The sequence below is a fragment of the Ciconia boyciana genome, chromosome 2 (genome assembly GCF_034638445.1).
Source record: "Ciconia boyciana chromosome 2, ASM3463844v1, whole genome shotgun sequence".
Taxonomy (NCBI): Eukaryota; Metazoa; Chordata; class Aves; order Ciconiiformes; family Ciconiidae; genus Ciconia; species Ciconia boyciana.
Window position 1 is genome coordinate 22,344,714 of NC_132935.1, and position 17,692 is coordinate 22,362,405.

General features: G+C 37.2%; 1 protein-coding gene across 11 annotated transcripts in view; it reads right to left on the bottom strand.

Moving 5' to 3' along the window:
- Positions 1 to 17,692, bottom strand: part of RIMS2 (regulating synaptic membrane exocytosis 2) — a 494,921-nt gene that overhangs the window by 38,350 nt on the left and 438,879 nt on the right. For 10 of the 11 annotated variants that reach the window (XM_072852067.1, XM_072852057.1, XM_072852056.1 and 7 more), the window contains one exon: positions 16,821 to 17,062. In XM_072852067.1, the coding sequence (XP_072708168.1) occupies positions 16,821 to 17,062 (242 nt within the window). The remainder of the gene's footprint in view (positions 1 to 16,820; positions 17,063 to 17,692) is intronic. The other variant, XM_072852065.1, reaches the window with a different exon arrangement.

Genomic DNA, 17,692 nt, shown 5'->3' on the forward strand with positions numbered 1-17,692 from the left:
CATTTCATTTCATTTCATTTCATTTCATTTCATTTCATTTCATTTCACTCATTCTTTTAATTGATCTTCTTCCTGCTTAGGGCTTAGGTTTTTCCATAACAAAGCTTTAGTGTTTTTCCAATCCAGGAAGGAGTGGGTGGGAGTAACAGTCATCACTAAGAAATCATTTCCACACCTGCATGTGAATCTCACCCTTCTCTCTTGGAGCACTTCTATGGCCTTCTTCACTCATGCCTGAAATATATTAAATTTTGTACATGATCTGCGTATGGAGAAGGATCTGTAGGTTGTCTCTGAAGGTGCCTCTTGACAGATCAGAAGAAAAAAGTCCTGTACGCTTGTTAACTGCAAATTTATTACAAAATGAACTGAAGAACTAACACGGTGCAGAAGAACTTGCATGGAAAAGTCACAGAAGTCAAGCTGTTGCTTGACTGCCAGAGAAAGGTGACTTTCTCACCATGTCTCAGTTTGGAACACAGGAATGAAGCAGTTAAATCAGAATAATATCTATCACATATATAGAAAATATCAGTTTTCACCAGGAGAATTACAGAAATTAGAAGCAGAGAACTCTATTAATCCAGCTAGCCATTGCAAATGCCAGAGCAAGGGTGTTCACTCTCCGACAGCCCATCCAGGAAAGGACCAGAGACCCTCCTGGCATGATGCTGTTAGTTGCTGGATGTTGCATGAGTTACATTTTTTAAAATAACTCAGCATGTCTACAATATACTGTTAATTGTTAGGAAGAAATTCATTTACTAGCTTCACTTACATAGATTTGGCTTTAAATTTGACCGAGAGCCCAATTCACGACATAATCCCTCAGAAAGACATGACAAACTTCATGACCAAGCATTCAACCCACTTCAAGCGTCCAGCTGGCAATTCTGTGCTCAGCCCCGGCTGAGAAGTGAAGATGAGAAAAGCTCCATTTCAGGACTGAAATATACCACCAATATTAATTATCCTGTCCTGATGCATTGAGAGCCCACCAATACCCAGTGCTGCAACCTGACAGGGCAACTGCGGCTGCTGGGTACGAAAGCAAAGTATGCCATTTCTAGACATCTCCTAAGGAAAAGGTTCTTATATGGTTGTGCTGTCTGCCCATGTGGATATTTTTTCTCCTTACTAACTTTTGAACCTATGGAAAAATTGCATTCAAGTTCCACAGTATATAAAGATCTTAAAGGTATTAGTTTCCTACTGGTTTAATGAAAACAAATGTCTGTGAAGAGCAGCAAATCAGTGCTCCCGTGAGGGAGCCTGAGCTCAGGTTGGACTGTGCCAGTCACCATTTGCACAGCTTGTCTCCCACTAGCAGGGGATGTGGGAGGGAGATAAGAGAGCTCCAGGGATTTAGGAGATTTGATCAAGAACTGCAGTATGCTGAGTAAGAGAGGTGAGATTATTGCCCTGTTGAGAGGAGAGGTATAGGCTCCAGTGCCTCTAATATCTGTAGAACAAGTGAAGTTAGGAAGAAAGAAAAAAGCTCAAAATATTTATATAGATAGTGTATATATATATATATATGTCCGTATATATGTGTATATTATATACATATATCTTTGACATGTGTTTTTGATGTACTTGAGAAGTGTGTACATCTCAAACTTGTGTGTACATTTCAAACACATATTTAAATCAAGCTTTCTTTCTCTGAGGCTGCTGGATGTACATTTTTTTTCAAAGAATTGGACATTTTCCCTCTACTTTTCATTATCAAATGGGATACTTCGAAAAGGCACCTTAAAAGCCACTTTAAGGTAACAGATAAAAATCCAGACAAACTTAAATTAAAAATAAATATAATATTTATAATATAATAATATAGAAATAATAATATAATAAGCTTACTTATTTTTATTGCATTGAAGATGGGCTTATGAAACTATAATCTGATTTCCTGTCCCCAACAAAGGAGTGAGTTTCAATTACTATTCTTGCTGATTAGAAATTATAACACTTTTATAACTGTTCAATATTAAAAACCAACAGGTGATGCACTAACAATAAATAATTACTGAGCCCAAACAGTAACAGAAAATTAATTAACGATTACGAGGAATGGAGAAGAAGAAAGCATGACATCTCAGAAAAAAAGGAATTTCTATCTGAGTTGCTCATGTACTCTGCTTTCTCAGAAGTGTTTTCCTAGTCACTTCAAGCAGTGCTACACAGTTCTTCACAAAAGCTTTTCTCTCTTGCTGTATTCTTCCCCAGCTGCTATTCTTCCTCTAAATCCCTTGTTCCTGATTCCCACAGTCTAACCCGCAGTCAGACCCATGCTGTCATTTAGACCTCTCCTGTGTGTGCCTACTTCTCCTTTCACTGAAATAATTGTTGAATTTCTCCATACTCCACTTCCCTCACCTCTTGACTCTTTCTCTCACATTAAAGTCTGCCTTGCTGCCTCCTGCTGTTGTTCATCCTCACCAATCTCTTCTGCTTTCAGGCTGTGGTTCATCTTTGATGAAGATCTTCTCAACAGGCTGCCTGCTACCAGCCACAGATGCTGAGCCCTTCATCCTGGATCTGTACATTTTTACTAGTCAGATATACCTTGCTACCTTCCTTTGATATCAGTATTATCCTATGATATCAGTACCTTCCTTGCATCCTGATTTAAGACCAATGTCTTATGGGCATCTGTTTTCATACGAATTGATAGAACAGTTTATTCTTAGTATTTTTAATTCTCAAGTCTTTTTTCTAGAATATAGAAAATTCCTAGGAGGTCACTGTTTTCATGTCTGCTTTCTTGTCTGCTTCCATGTCAAGGCTACTTACTTTCAGTGAGATCCAAACTCTCTCTTTGCTAAAAACAAAAAAGCAACAGTGTGTTCAGTTCTCTGATGTTTAGACATGGGACAGACATGCATAACTCAGGATGAGAGGAGGAGAAAAAGCAGGAATTGATGGGCTGAAGGTGGAACTGGAAAACACAGTTAACTCTGCTAAAGGGAAGGAATGCAAATTAGCTAAAACTGGCTAATTAGCTACCTACAAAATATTTTCAGATGAGAATATAATTCTTGGGGATATACCAAAAAATTAAATGGAAAATAAGTTCAAGGATTTTAATGAGTTTTACCTGTGTGATCACTGACTGTGATTTCAGCCATTTTTATCCTGTCCATACTTCTATATATATGTAAAAAAAATGAATTATGAAACACAAAGCTATAAAACTTAGAATAATCAATGTGGAGATAGAGGCTGCAGTAGGATTTACATGCAGGTAAGTATTATGAGCACATTGCTCTGCCATCCACCTTAACCTCCTGAATTTAATTATCTTTGTGGTCTACTCATTCAAATGTAGATGAAATTAACCAAGGCATTATAAAACTACAAGGTGTTATGGAGGGTGCACACAGGCAAATAAATCCTCCATCATGGAGGGGTGACTGCATGAAACTAATTTTCTCAGGCTATATTTATAGTACCAAAGACTACAGGGGCAGGACACTGACTTATAAGCATCCTCATGATTTCTTAGTCCACTCCCTGCCACTATTTTGACCCAAGCTAGCAGAGCTTTCCCAAAAAGCAGTTCAGGAGACAGCATGAGCATGGGAGGATTCCAATAGATCTTAGGGATGAGGCGATCCTGTTCTGAGGAAAGCTTAACATAGGTTAGCCATACGAACATCAGCCAGATCTTGCTCTCAGAACCAGAGACAGACCCTGGTCTTTTTATTTACCTGTACAGATGTAACCTTAAGTGATCATAAGATTGAGAGCTTTAGAGGTCTCTCCAGAAGGAGACCTTCAGATTCCTTTCCATATATACTGAGTATCTTCAAATGCCAGATAAGTATGGGATGGCACCAAGGTAAAATCTAATGAGAGAAAGTTTCTTCCTCAGTCCAGGAAAGCTGAGAATACGCAACACGGACAGACCTGGCACATGTTTAGATTAATCTCATGTTTAAAGAAGAGACAAGCATGGTGGCAAAAGCCAAGATCCAGCTTGGACCATCTGAGAAAATTCAGTTCAAAATTGCAAAGAATCCTTTTCCCAGTGGGGTTCTGTTCAACAATTCCTATAATCTGCCAACACGCGGCATGAAAGCACTTGCTTAAATGGAATAGCAAAAGGCATGCAAGTTAATGACTTCTACTGTGCACTGAGGACTTACAGACCTCTCTGTAAGGAAGCTGCTGGACTGACTGATCTGTTCATTTTCACGCAGCCTGACCTCCAACGGGTAGCTGTTGCTGGCACCTGGCTTCTGTCAGTACATTAACAGAATATGAGGAGTCTCAGCTTGCGCGCTAGCTGAGAAGTGGTGCTTTTAAAGGTAACTCCTATGGCAGTATGGTCTTCAGCCACTGGGTAGCTGATGGAACAGCACAGTGAACAGTTCTCTCCAGACTTTTATGTATTTTACCTATTTAATTGGGAGTGATTTTCGACACTTCCTGGCATTTCTGTCCCTTTACTGATGAAGACATGACTTTGGCTATTGATAAGATGGTGAAGTTAAACCACAAAGTGAAGTAATGGCAACAGCGAGACAGCTGAAGGGTTTCTCTAGTTCTTATCCTTTAGTGGTCCTAGCAAAGAAAGAGAGCTGAAGCAGAAAACAGGATTGCTTTTGTGTGAAAAGTGGATTCACATGTCTTCCCTCCCTTTGTGAGGGTTGGTATCCCTCTAATGTACTACTAACTTCAGTGGAACTACTCATATGCTTAATAGCAAACACATGTACTCAGCTAATTTCCAACATTCATAAACAATATTCAACCTCAAAAATAAAATCAGAATGTCTTTACAACAGGCAAATAATAAAAAGTCTGCCTGAACCTTTTTCTTCCTCCAAGTTACACATATTCATATAAAGCAATTTTATTTGCATTCTCTGGATGGGAGCTCAATTTTCAGTCAAGTAATGCAACTCATGGTATATACAGAGATCACAAACTAAAACAACTTTTCAGTTGCCTACAAATTCCACCAAGGAAACAACTGGAACGCCTGCTCTGCAGATATGCCTGAGAACAGCAGGGAGCCCAGTACGACTTGTGAAACAAAGAGGACATCTCTAACTGAGAAAGAGTGACATAACAAGGAAATATAGCTGGTATCGGGGAGAAGAGGTTCTTTGCCCTATTCAAGAAAAAGCACATTTTGGTGAAACACAGGCAATGCTTCTAGCTAGACCTTCAAATTCAATAGTGGTCCTGTTTTAGTTCTGAAGACCCTTTCAGGATGCATGAATTTTCACAAGATGATGATTCCAATCTGTGAGTTTAAGGTTTCAAAAATACTTCCCAATCTTACATACTCTTGACATGACTGAAAATATTAAAACAAATATTAAAAAAGTAATGGCAAAATTATAAAATATTGACATCTAATCAAGTCATAATGTTTTGTATGAATGCTTATTGCAAAAAAAAGTACTCGTTACTGATATAATTCAGAAATCAATGAGTAAATTACTTCAGTTATTAAATTAAAACAGATCTGTAAAGAATTTTTCTGATGTTCATATATCATAGCATATTTTCATGCTGTATTAAAACAAAAGTAGAATATCGCCTTGCTAGAACATGTACTTTACAGATTTTGGAACACCTACAATGCAGAGTTTCTATAAAAATCAGTTTTATTTTGTAAGTTGTTACTATGTTATATTTTCCACTTAATATATTAGTTAAATATGGCACTGCCTTAATCATAGCAGGTTTCACACAAAATATTGCATTAATTTTACATTTTGAAAAATACTTAAGATTTCCACCTTATAAAAAATTCAGTAATGTTGGTAACTATTAATTAATTTAGTTAATCACAGGGAAGTAATTTTTCCTTCACAGTACAAATTTACTCTTGACAGGTCTTACTGCAGCAACTAGTAACAAGAGGAGTACTTATTACTGTGAATAGTTTCAATTAAGTCTCAATGTGATTTCATAGACTGAGCTAAAAATAATTTTTGCTGGCACCAAATTCTACCTAGACAATGGCAAAACCTAAATATTAGAGTACTATAGTTACAAAACTGGATAAAATCTGAATGTAACTTTTGGAGCAGAGTTTTAATTCATGTAAGATAACACATATAGTTTAACATTTCATATGGTAATGGAAAGATCATCACAATAAAATAATTCCATGTCATTCACACAAGCACTTTCAAACATAGGAAAAACTCCTAAAAATAGGTATAGAAAGACAAACCCCCTCCCCATGTTAAAGAGACTATGTTTTGATTAGGACTGCTAAGAAAGTATCTCCCAAAGGTTCTGTTCATCTTATGCAAATACACAAAGAACCATACACAAATTATTTAGCTGATGAGGAAAAAAATAATCTTTTGCCTTTGTTAAGGAATCATTCACCTTTTCCTAAACATGCTCCATTAGGAATGGTTTGAGAATAACCTGCATGTTTTCTTCCTTCTGTGACATGTACTCAATGACAATTTTTTGCTTCTTAATATATTCCCTGAGCAGGAAGAGAGAGTTTAACTGAGAGTTTTACATATGCCTAAGAGTATTGGACAAAATCCTATCACTTTGTTCAAAATGCAATAACAAAACCTGTGCTGACATTTAAGAAAAATCTTGGAGCAATTCTTCAGTCATAAACTACTAAAATATAAAAAAACTGTAGCCAAAATATGCAGTTCACCAGTGCACTCCTTGAACTAGATTCTCAAGTTTCCACTGAATTTAGATGCACTTGTGATGTCTTCAAAACCCTCAATATCCATTCCCAAAGCATTTGGTAATTGCTAAGTATAAGGATGTGTTTCACTTCATCAAATTGAAAAAGAAAAAATTAACCTGGAGTTGTCCAATAGCATAGTTAAGAAGCAGAATGTACACCTGGAAGGACAGAAAAAAATAATTTCACAAATTCTTTTTTGTTGTGTTGCTAAAGCAGGGAATAGGGACTTGACAAGTTTTAGGCTTATATTCTGGCTCTCCATTCACTTCCGCTGGTCTCAGGTAACTTCTCTTTTCTGTTCCATCCTTCCCCATGTTTGTCTCACTTCTCTATACAGACTGCAAAGGTCAGATATGAATAAAAAATGGTTTAAAAATGGATACAAGTGCCTAAAATGCACAGGAATTTGGCATCTCATTTCAAATAAATAAAATCCTGCTCATAGCCCCAGTGGTGCCTACGTTCCCCCAAATTAGCTTTTTTAATCCTAATTTTCCCTCTAATTTTGATTCTGTGTATGTTGAGAAGCTACTGACTCTTGCCAACATGGACATGGCAGGGACCTATCCTACACATCAGCATTCAGAAAACACAGGTCCTGCACATTCTGTCTCAGGGACAAATCTGGTAAGCTGGTAAATCAGGACAAACTGCGGCTACAGGATTCTGCTCAAGAAATGTAGTTTTGGCCACTGCTTTCTTGTATTACATCTCTAGAGAAGCAGAAACCGAATCTCAGTTCTATATTGCAACCAAGAGGATGTATCCATGATGGAGGGAGATCTGGGTTCAGAGCCCCTCCCCTGCTGAAGACTAAAACATTTCCCACTTTCTTGGAGAGTACCTGGCACACACCATCTGACAGATACCTGACATGCACTATTTTGCAACCTGAAGTTTTTGCAAGCACCCAAAAAAAGAAAAAATGAAGACCCAATAGGTCAAATAAAACATTGATAAGAGAGCCGTGACTGTAGGCTAACAGTTAGGGTAATTTGTTTGTGAGTAGAAGGTTCAGCTTCCTGAATGGTTGCGTGAGTATTTTCTGTGAATCACCACTAGTACACTTAGCTAATTTTAAATTACTCTGTTGTTAATATAATTTCTCCTGTAGGAGTTTTCTGTTAGTGGCACATTTAAGTTTTGAGTGACAGCATCATCACACTTCTTCCATGGAAGACAAAGCCAATCTAAATGGTCTGGAGATGCCTAGGAGGCATATCCCAGATCATTATGAGGGACATCAGCACAAAGAGTCCAGAAGTATGAAGAGCCCACACAACTGTATTCTCAGTATCTGCATGATTTCCCATGAGCTGTATATCTTGTGCGGTGTCTAAAAGCAGAAGTACTATAATGTTTACCTCCCCAGTTTATCCTATGGAGAGCACAGATTACTCTTATTTATAGTACAGGCATATGACAGCCAGCTGAAATGGGCAACATGAGAGTGCAGTAAAACTGAACTTTTTTAATACTGCAACATCCACAGAAGTTGCATACCAGTTGAGGCCAGAGAGCTGTTCTGAATTAGTCTACAAAGCGTGCCTCCAATGGCACCTTTACTTTTGGGGCTATTTTAATGATTTTTTACTTTCAGGTAATTGTTTTATAAATTACCTTCTATCCTTAGAAAACAAAATTTCATTTATCAAAAGGGTATTAATAGTATTGCTGATGGCATGGGTAGTGTTAAAGACATAAATTCAGTATTGAGATATGACTTGCTAAAGGACCTTTAACATTTCATTCCATTTAAGTACAAGGAAGGAAATCCTGTATTATTATGAAATGTTAAATTAAAAAAAGATGCGACCCTAATGAATCTGTAAATATAAATGTCATATTTTTTTATTTATGGTGCTAAAACCATGCTTCTGATAACTGTCCAAGAGCAAAGTACAACAGCCCTCTTCCTGCTGGCCTTTGGAGATCAGAAGTAAATCTTCCTTCGTGGCACATAGTTATTTAGTGAAGGTGGTTCATAGAGCAATGCGTAGATAAGTATTATCCTTCTGGAACAATACAAACAGTAGTCATTGAGGTGGCTATGTAAAAAATTGACAATACTAGAAAAATTATTCAGCTGGAAACAAATAAAACTGAATTTTCTTCCCTGAAGTACAAACTACCTAGATACACAGAACTGTAACTACAGGTAAGTATCCTAGACATTTCAGGCAAACTGAAAACTGAATAATTGCCAGAGTAAAAGTATGAAATTGCCCTATAAAGTTCTTCTTTTCGCTCTCAAGTTTCAGTAGGATGAAGTCAGAACATGTGATATATTATATCACATGTTAACGAAGGGATTATAAAATCCCAAAAGGAGTTTTCAAACTGAAACTTTCTTAAGGAAAGCCTAAATTATTCTGTTGAATAGCTCTCACATAGCCTAAAAAAGAAATGCTCTCCAGATTGAATTAATTCAGGAAGGACCATGATGGGTTTTCCTTATGCAACAACACAAAGAACAAATCTTGTTTACTCTGAAAACAGAAATAAAACAGCTTTAAAGTTTTTTGATGAGATGCATATATTTTTTTTAGCAGCGATCTTATGAGAATTCTTCTGTTCTGAATAAAAAAAGATAGCTTAGCAGTATTCTTACCAAGAAAGATCACCCTACATTTCTCTCTCTATTTTTACCTCTAATTACGGGAAGACAAAAATCTTGTGGAAGGTCAAGCTAAACGTTCTGATCTCACTTATAGCTTTCTCCTTTTTTTCCCTTATTAATGAGATCAAGTGGTAATATAAGCAAGCTGCTTTTTAAGGAAAGGGTTGGCAACACAGAAAATAATTTTTTGAAATATAAGTAGAAGTTTTTAATCATATAAATGCCTACAGCCAGGGGATTTAGTTTTACTTCTACCACAGTCAGCTGGAAATCTCACCCGTGTATATCTCACTGAGTTGGTAACAACATATTACAGAGAGGAAGTTCAATGAGTAATTTGTGACTGGGGCAGTATTGCTCAGTTGGTGTACATGATCTGCATATTTTGCCCCCAAATTAGGCCTTTCATTCTTACTTCCTAGTCTGATTACAGGAATTCCTTCTCATCTGCCTGGAATTTCTGCTTATATATGGCATAAGGTGTCTCCCACACTTCGTGTGTGAGAAGTGTCTTCCAGAGGACTTCTATAGGATCATAGCTAGCATTGCCTGGAGTTCAGTTCTGACACCTCAGCTATATATTTCTTTTTACTGCATCCATCTCTCACAGAAGCTTTATGAAAATACGAGGACTCAAATATATACCTACCTCCTCTACAGAAAATCCATTGAGGAGAGTTGCATAAATTTTGTACTGCCTTATCTTCTTTCCTAGTCTTTTCCTACATGTGCAAGAAAACAATTTAAAAACAAAAATCTATCACCTTAGTAAAATATATTTAAAAGCCTGTGTAGTCAGCCTTTTTAGTTTGCAATTAGAGTCTATTTATTTATTAGCATACTCTCCAGAGTTTATTTGGTAAAAGCTGATTAATGTTCTTGGTAATGTATTTATTATAATGGTACTTTCTCTTTGGTAAAGGATTCAGGTCACAATTCTCAGCTAATCAGTAGGACAAATTGGCCTTAATCTCTTGTCAACTGCTAATCCTATATTTCTATTAATGTAATATGGGTTTATTTTGAAACTAAATCAGATTACACATCAAGAATACTGACACGAATATAATACTACACATTAAAGCAATTTGTGAACATTAGCAATCTGTCTCTGGAATAGGAGAGGACATAAAACCCCAAACAAATGGCTTGCTTCAAATCACCTGAATTACATATGTGATTTTAAAAAAATTAAAATACATGGCCAGATTAAAAGTAGTAAATTATAATTTCAGTTGTCATTTTGGCCACATAAATTAATTCTAGGGATAGAAAATCACAGTGTATATTATGAAAACAAATACACTTTTAGTTTAGTAATTTGTTTGCTTACCATATTCTATCTCATTTTAGACAATGAAAGGCAATCAATGTAGTTTCTCCTTTAGTCACCACTGTTGGAAGTGATTAATCATCTTGTTTATAATAGGAAACATATGTACTGTATGTGTGGTAGAAGACTGTTTTTAATATAAATCCAAACTTTGAACTGAGAAATATGAAATTCCATACAAGACCAAGAGCAATGTTCCCAACAGATTCCCTTCAATCATTCCAGTAATTGAGGAAATTGCTCTACAGGCTACATGGTTGGTTCATGACAGACATAACTGAGACTATTCTACTTACGAATACAGCACTTTAGACCATAGTTTCAACACCCTACAAACCATATAAAATACAAAATTTGGCTTTTAAAACACACACACATAGACAAAATAAAATCCCACTCAAGCTTTTAGCTCTGAGAGACCTAGTTCTCTTACATTTCTTCTAAGAAAAGATGTAGCCATAAAATATCAAAATTTCAAAATACTTTAATCTTGTTTCACTGGGGTTACCCTTTGGACCTCTCCAGAATTTGTTAAAACTGAAGTGCCTCTTTCTGATGAATGCTATTTAATTCTCTCAAGTGCAATCATCATTTTATTTGCACTGAATCAACTGATTTTTGCTTTTTTTTCTACAGAGAAGTATAACTTCAAGAGTATAATGTCATAGTTTAACCCCACCAAAATTATAAAGGATATTAAGAGAGCTCAGAACACCATGACACACTGTCCCCAAACTCTATTTTTACAGCCCTATAACTTCATGCCACATATGGCATCTTGCCAAAGTTTGTCTTGCTGCTAAAGGAGGGACAGTCTTTATCTTGGTCATTAAAAAAAAAAAAAGAAAAAAAAAAAGCTTTTTGGTTCTAAGGAGATTTTAATAGGTTTTAATACTTGTCTATGTCTTAGTTGACTTTGCATAGCTTTCTAATAGTTTTCCAATGCTTTCCCACAACTTTTGTTTTGGGTCAGTTCACCTATTAGAAAGAGTAGCTTACATGGAGCAACTTGTCGCCACAGAGAAACTGCAGTTCAGGCAGTGTCAGTTGGCACCTAGCGTCATCTGCTAGGTTCACGTGTGCAGGGCCCTCCAGAGCACAGTAACGCTTGGAGTAACGCTCTGCAGAGACACACAAGGGCAGTTTATTTCTGTTCAAACACATGGTTACACCTCTCTGCAGGCACTACTGCCTGGTCACTCTCAAGTCATGCTGTTACATGCTTTTTGCCATCTGTTTTAATAGATGCCATCTATTGCGATCATATACCCAAAGATGTCATGGGACTCAGTCTCTGAGAGTGCACTGGGCTCTGGACATGTGACTGAATGTACACACAGGAAATGTTTTAGTATGTATGGTCCATGGTGTGGTCCAGATTCTAAAAAAAGTCTTGAAAACATAAATTAAACTGCTTGGGCTTTTGGATATAATCAGCCTACAAACACAATTGGTGTTGGCTAACTAAAGAAAAGACAAAATATTTTCCCAGATAAAGGAAAATGTCAGCTAAATAAGCGAAGTCAAGACACCCAGGTATCCACCTGCCAGAGACAGTGCATGTAAGGTGAAAGGGAGATCTAAGGTTGTGTAATCGGAAGAGGGCAAAGACTTCACTCATTAATGAAATATAACTGAGAGTTACAGGTCTGCACCTGTATGGAAGCCTGATCATCAGTTCCCTCAGGGCTGTCCAGCAGGAAAAGGATTGCATTCCAGATATGAATAGCTAAGCAAACACTGTTAAGATGCTGCTTGGGATTTGCATTTTGTATTTTATTTTCCTCTATAAAGAAAGCCAGCTTTTCCACTAGGAAGAATGCCTGTGGAATCAGGACCTGAAGATTACAACATAAACTCTTTCTAACCCACCAAATGTTAGCTTCTAGGAATGACGGCTTGACTCAAGTGTAGGGAGTATTCCTTTAGCTATTTTTTGTAGCACTGAAAAGGTGCAGGAACCAGAACTAAAATAAATTCTGATTTACCTGGCCACTCTACTCTATAGTATCTTGTCTTTACTAAAGTCTTACCTTAAGTAAAAGTCACCTTAAGTAAGTCACCTTAAGTAAAATTACTTTTGTGCCATCCAACCATTAGGTTAATTCCAAGGTTAAAGAAATTGCAGGAATTTCCAGGGTCTTTTTTTTTTTTAATTGCTTTGAAATAAATCAAATCAGTTCACAACATACTGATCCTGCATATTCTCACACTTAAAATTTTCATTAAATCAAATAATAGGAAAGAATTATCACAGCAGTGATACACATTGTTAAAAGGAGTATGAAGTTTTAAAAAATAAATTACAACTCTCCTTTAAGCCCAAATGGAAACCAGAGAATGAGTCTCATCAATTTTTATTCATGTTTGCTGTATTCCCATGGTCTTAACACTGGCATTTTTTCTGCTCTTTCTTTTCCCATAACAATAGCGATCCACAGAGCACCACTTAAGATCTTTTCATGTAATGGATATGAGAACACACTTGGATTCTCTTGCTAGTATAATCTGAAAGATCAGTTCCTAGTGCCTATGTTGATGAGGTCAGATCTTTTCAACTTTTTGAATTATTATTTTACTCTCATAAATTACCCTTGATGGGCTTGGTCAGCAAAGTTCCCAGATTAGCAACTTTCTAGGCATTTAAGACTGTATATGTCTGAGGAGAAAAGAGCATTGCTTATTCAGGTTTTTGTCATATTTCAGATGTAGTCAGTCCTCTCTCTGGAGGCCTTCCAACACAGAATAAACACTAGCCATAGTTGAATGAAATGAAAATATCATTAGGTAATGCATTTTATTATTATTATTATTATTATTACTACTACAATTACTCCTTTTACTCCCACCTATAACAACAGATCAACATACCCTTTACCCACAAAAACCCAAACAACTGTTCCTGCCTGAATACACTAAAAGAATTGCAGACCAGCATAAAAAATACTTTTTTGTATGTATTTTGAGTGTCAATTTCTTAATACCATGCCAAATAACAAGAAATACATAAAATTAATTTGAAAAGACAGTAAAAACGGACCTTTTAAGGCATTTATTGTGAGCCTGATTCACAGTCCTGAAAGCAGTTATGATGACCTACTTTCAAAAAAACTTCTGGCATAGATTTAGTTATAAAATATGAATGAAGAAAACCACTGAAATAAAATTATGCTTTACAAAACACTGGAAAAAGTTTCAGAGATACTGATAGGCATTTCTTCACTGACTTCCATATGAGCACACAGTTTATAAAAGCCTAGTTGCTATAAATATGATCACAACTTTCCCTAGAAGTAGTATTGTTGTCTCATGATATCGGCATGCTTTTTCAAGCTTGATATGTAAGGAGATACTTATCTGATCAATTGAATGACATAATTTCTTCAGAAACTACCAAAGCACCCTTTATACTTTGATCAGTTTCTATGTGGTACCAGTGCCCTGCCACCTGAGTATGCCTTGCCTCTCAGTTCTAGAAAACTGTACTTACAGGATGTCTACAGCACATTAGAGTTTTGATCCCAGCCCTTGTATCAATGCTTGTACCAATACACGATTCCTTGTGCAGGCACTTACCATCTGAAAACAGGAACATGATGAGATAAAACAGGGAAATTTATAAATTAATTAAATACATTAACTGCAAGTTTTAAACCTCTGGCATTCATGTATAACACTGGTGTCCAGTATTTTCTTTAAGATGCACCGATGGATGCTTAAGACGTGCAAGACACTTCTTTGTGATGTGACCTCACCCTCACCCACCCAACAGGCCATCACCTTGTATCCCTGGAGACACAGCACCATACACATACTTCATCCAGGGGCTGGCACGTGGCCACGGGCTTGCTCACCGCATGACCAGCATGCTCGCATGACCCAACTATTTAAATGATGCATTTGCCTGTCCTGTTAGGTGCGGCCACGTGGCCACCAGGCAAGCCCCCTCAGGAGTGCTGTCAAATAGGGCAGCAGGAGCTGGTATGCGGTAACGGCTGCACCAAACAACCCCTATCCAGCCGATACACGAGGGGCATTTTCAGAAGGCAGCAGCAGGAGCTGCACTGGCTGCTCTCATCTGGGCCGGGCACAGGCCAGCACTGAGCACAGACCTCTCCCAGGGAGCAGCCAAAGGAGAAGGGCTGCCAGCCAGAGCCTTGCAGGCACCCCTGGTTTCTGCTGCACCTCTAACAGCACTGAAATACAGCTCCTTATTCAAGAGTTGTCCAGAACGTCCCATTCACAGTCAATGGGTCAAGAGACCTTGAGTACTTTTGAGAGAGTTACATTTCACATTTGTCCCTGACTTGAGCATCTAACCAGTTGTTGGGCAACTGATTGCATATAATAGAGAGAAAAACTTCAGATTAGAAGTCCCAAATAACTAAGTGTGGTATTTAAATCAAATCTAGGCAAGCCATACAATACAGAGTCTCTCTAGTGCTGAGACATACTTGAACAGAGTACAAAGAGCTGTCATCCTTCATTTAATATCTCTTACAGTAAGAGAGACCAGATTAGATCAGAACTAGTGATGTAGTGCATTGTATTTGACTTGATATCTTGACACAGTTACATACCTGTGTACTGTCACGAGTAAAATTTAGATTTCTAGGTGAGAAAGTGGCTAAGATTTTTCCTTGCCCAACCAGACACTTCCCAGATCTGTATAAAGATGACTTCATCTTTTGCCTCACATTCATTTGAACTCAGAGAAAATAGAAATGTATATGAAACTGCCATTTCCATAACCCGCAAGTGAGTTGGTAAAACATGAGACTGCTGCAAAGACTTGCCTACTGATGGAGTCATCAGCGTCTGCATGATATTCAGAGCTTTCACTATATACGTTCTTTCCCCTCTTCTTCTTCATTCCCTCTTGCCTCATATCGCATTCAGTAAGACGCACACTCAAGCTCCCTGCTGTCTTTCTGTGCTCCTCCTTCTTCTGCACTGTTACCCCTCTTGCCTACCCTTCCTTTCTCCTCTCTTTTACTTCTACTCTTTCCAGGTACTTTAAATCCCCTTCCTACAAAAGTTTACTTACAGAATTTACCACAATTTCTGACATTGCAAATCATCGTTTTGCTCCATTTACTTGTACATTAAAACTCTTATCACTTTGGTTTCACGATATAAACCGCAAACTTTCCAGAGAACTGAAAAATCTCTTATCGATGTTTGAATGGTGGTTAGCACAATGGAGACCTGCAGATGGGACCACACATAGCTGAACACTATAAACTTATGTTGAACCACATGACAACATTACCACAGTTTTGCTTAAATACTGAACATACAATGTATCTTATGTATATACCTTGAAATATAAATATATATATATGTGCATAACTATATAAATGGCTTAAACACTTTTTTTATATGTCATTTAAATACAAGTAATATTTTCCCATGTAAAATACACTTGTCCTATACTGCTTCCTTAATTGACAATGAGAGCTTTTCAGAGTGCATTATATGGATTTTCCCTGAAATAGGAGGAATAGAAAAAAAGATTTTAAATGCTTTAGGCATTAAAGGAGAAAAACTCTTTGTTTTTCCTAGGTAGTTCTTCATACATTTAATACTTCAGTATCAAATTTTAACTGAGATAAACAGAAATTAGGAAAATTTATACTGATGGTGAAGACGCTTGTAGGCTGAAAAAAATGAATTAAAAAGCAATAAAACAGTTGTACTAAAGTAATAAAATGTATAATTTTGTTCATGAAAATTCTTTCATTTCAAAATAAGGTTGCATGTTCCAATGTGAAAAAAACCCCAAAACCCTACTGAAATTCACAAACACTATTTGTGACAAAAGCAGAGGAATTTTGCAACATTTCAGCAACCCTTCACAAAGCCGCAGTAAGGATTCCCCCCAAACAGAAGTACAGCAGCTCATGTTGGCTCCTGAGAAGCAAGGAATTAGTGCATTAAGCAGGTTCCAGCAAGCAGAAAATAAAAGCCTCAGTCCAACCTGAAAAGGATCTTTGCTAAAAAGAAATAGTTTAGTAAATGTCCAGAGAAAAAAGATGTTTGACCATTTTCTTCATTCCGTAGAATATTGTTGATTAGGCAACTTCAACAGGGTATACAAATGATTCAACCGTAATACATATGTATTATGGACATTTAGATGATAATTTGAGAGGGGAAAAAAATGCAGTTCCTACCAGTTTGGCTGAGTTGTGATGTGCTACGGCTTTTTCGTGAGAGACCCACGATGGCGACCATCTTTGCACCGATGCTGGAGCGTCTCTTTTTGCCGCCACCACCAACAGTGCCCACTGCCGTGTCCGACTGGCTGCCATCGTTCTTCTCCAGTGTGTACATGTCCCCGCCAATGCTGGTGCTCTTAGTCATGTTCTTTCCTGAGGCGCCCATCTGTCTGCTTTGCATTTTGGATGTAAAGACACTGTCAGCCAGTGGATGGATAAACAGCGCATACAAAGAAGAGTAAAAAAGGGAAGACAGAAAAGGACAGGTTTCAGATGGAAGGTTTTGGGAGACTGGAGGGTAAAAGCAGCTAATACACACAGGTAGGGTTTGGTTTTTGAGAGGTAAAAAGGAGCAATTTTAATTCTAGGTTCCTGTTTGATCTCCTGTAAACATACTTGACTCATCAAACTTTGTTTTGAATAATAAGCTCCTTTTTACTGATAGTCTTAAAATACATTACTAGCAAAAGCATATAAAAGAATTAATACATCAGTATACCATATATACATTTTTTTGCTAGGGAAATCTAAGTTCTGCAATCAGTGCTCTGCCCCTCTTCTTCTCACATACATACACACAAATAATCTATATTCCTCTGGGAAACAGATACTTGATCCATTACTGAGTGAAATGAAAGGATATCAGTGTGAAGCCTAGCTTTGGTTTCCAAATATCCAGACATTTCAAGGATGTTTTCAGTAATCTGGTTTAGCTCAGTCCTCCTATGATTTTGAAATTACACAGTAATGAACAGCCGTAGGTTTTTTGCTCCCTCTCTTCAGCAACAAATACATGTATTATATACGTATTTCATACAACACTTGGC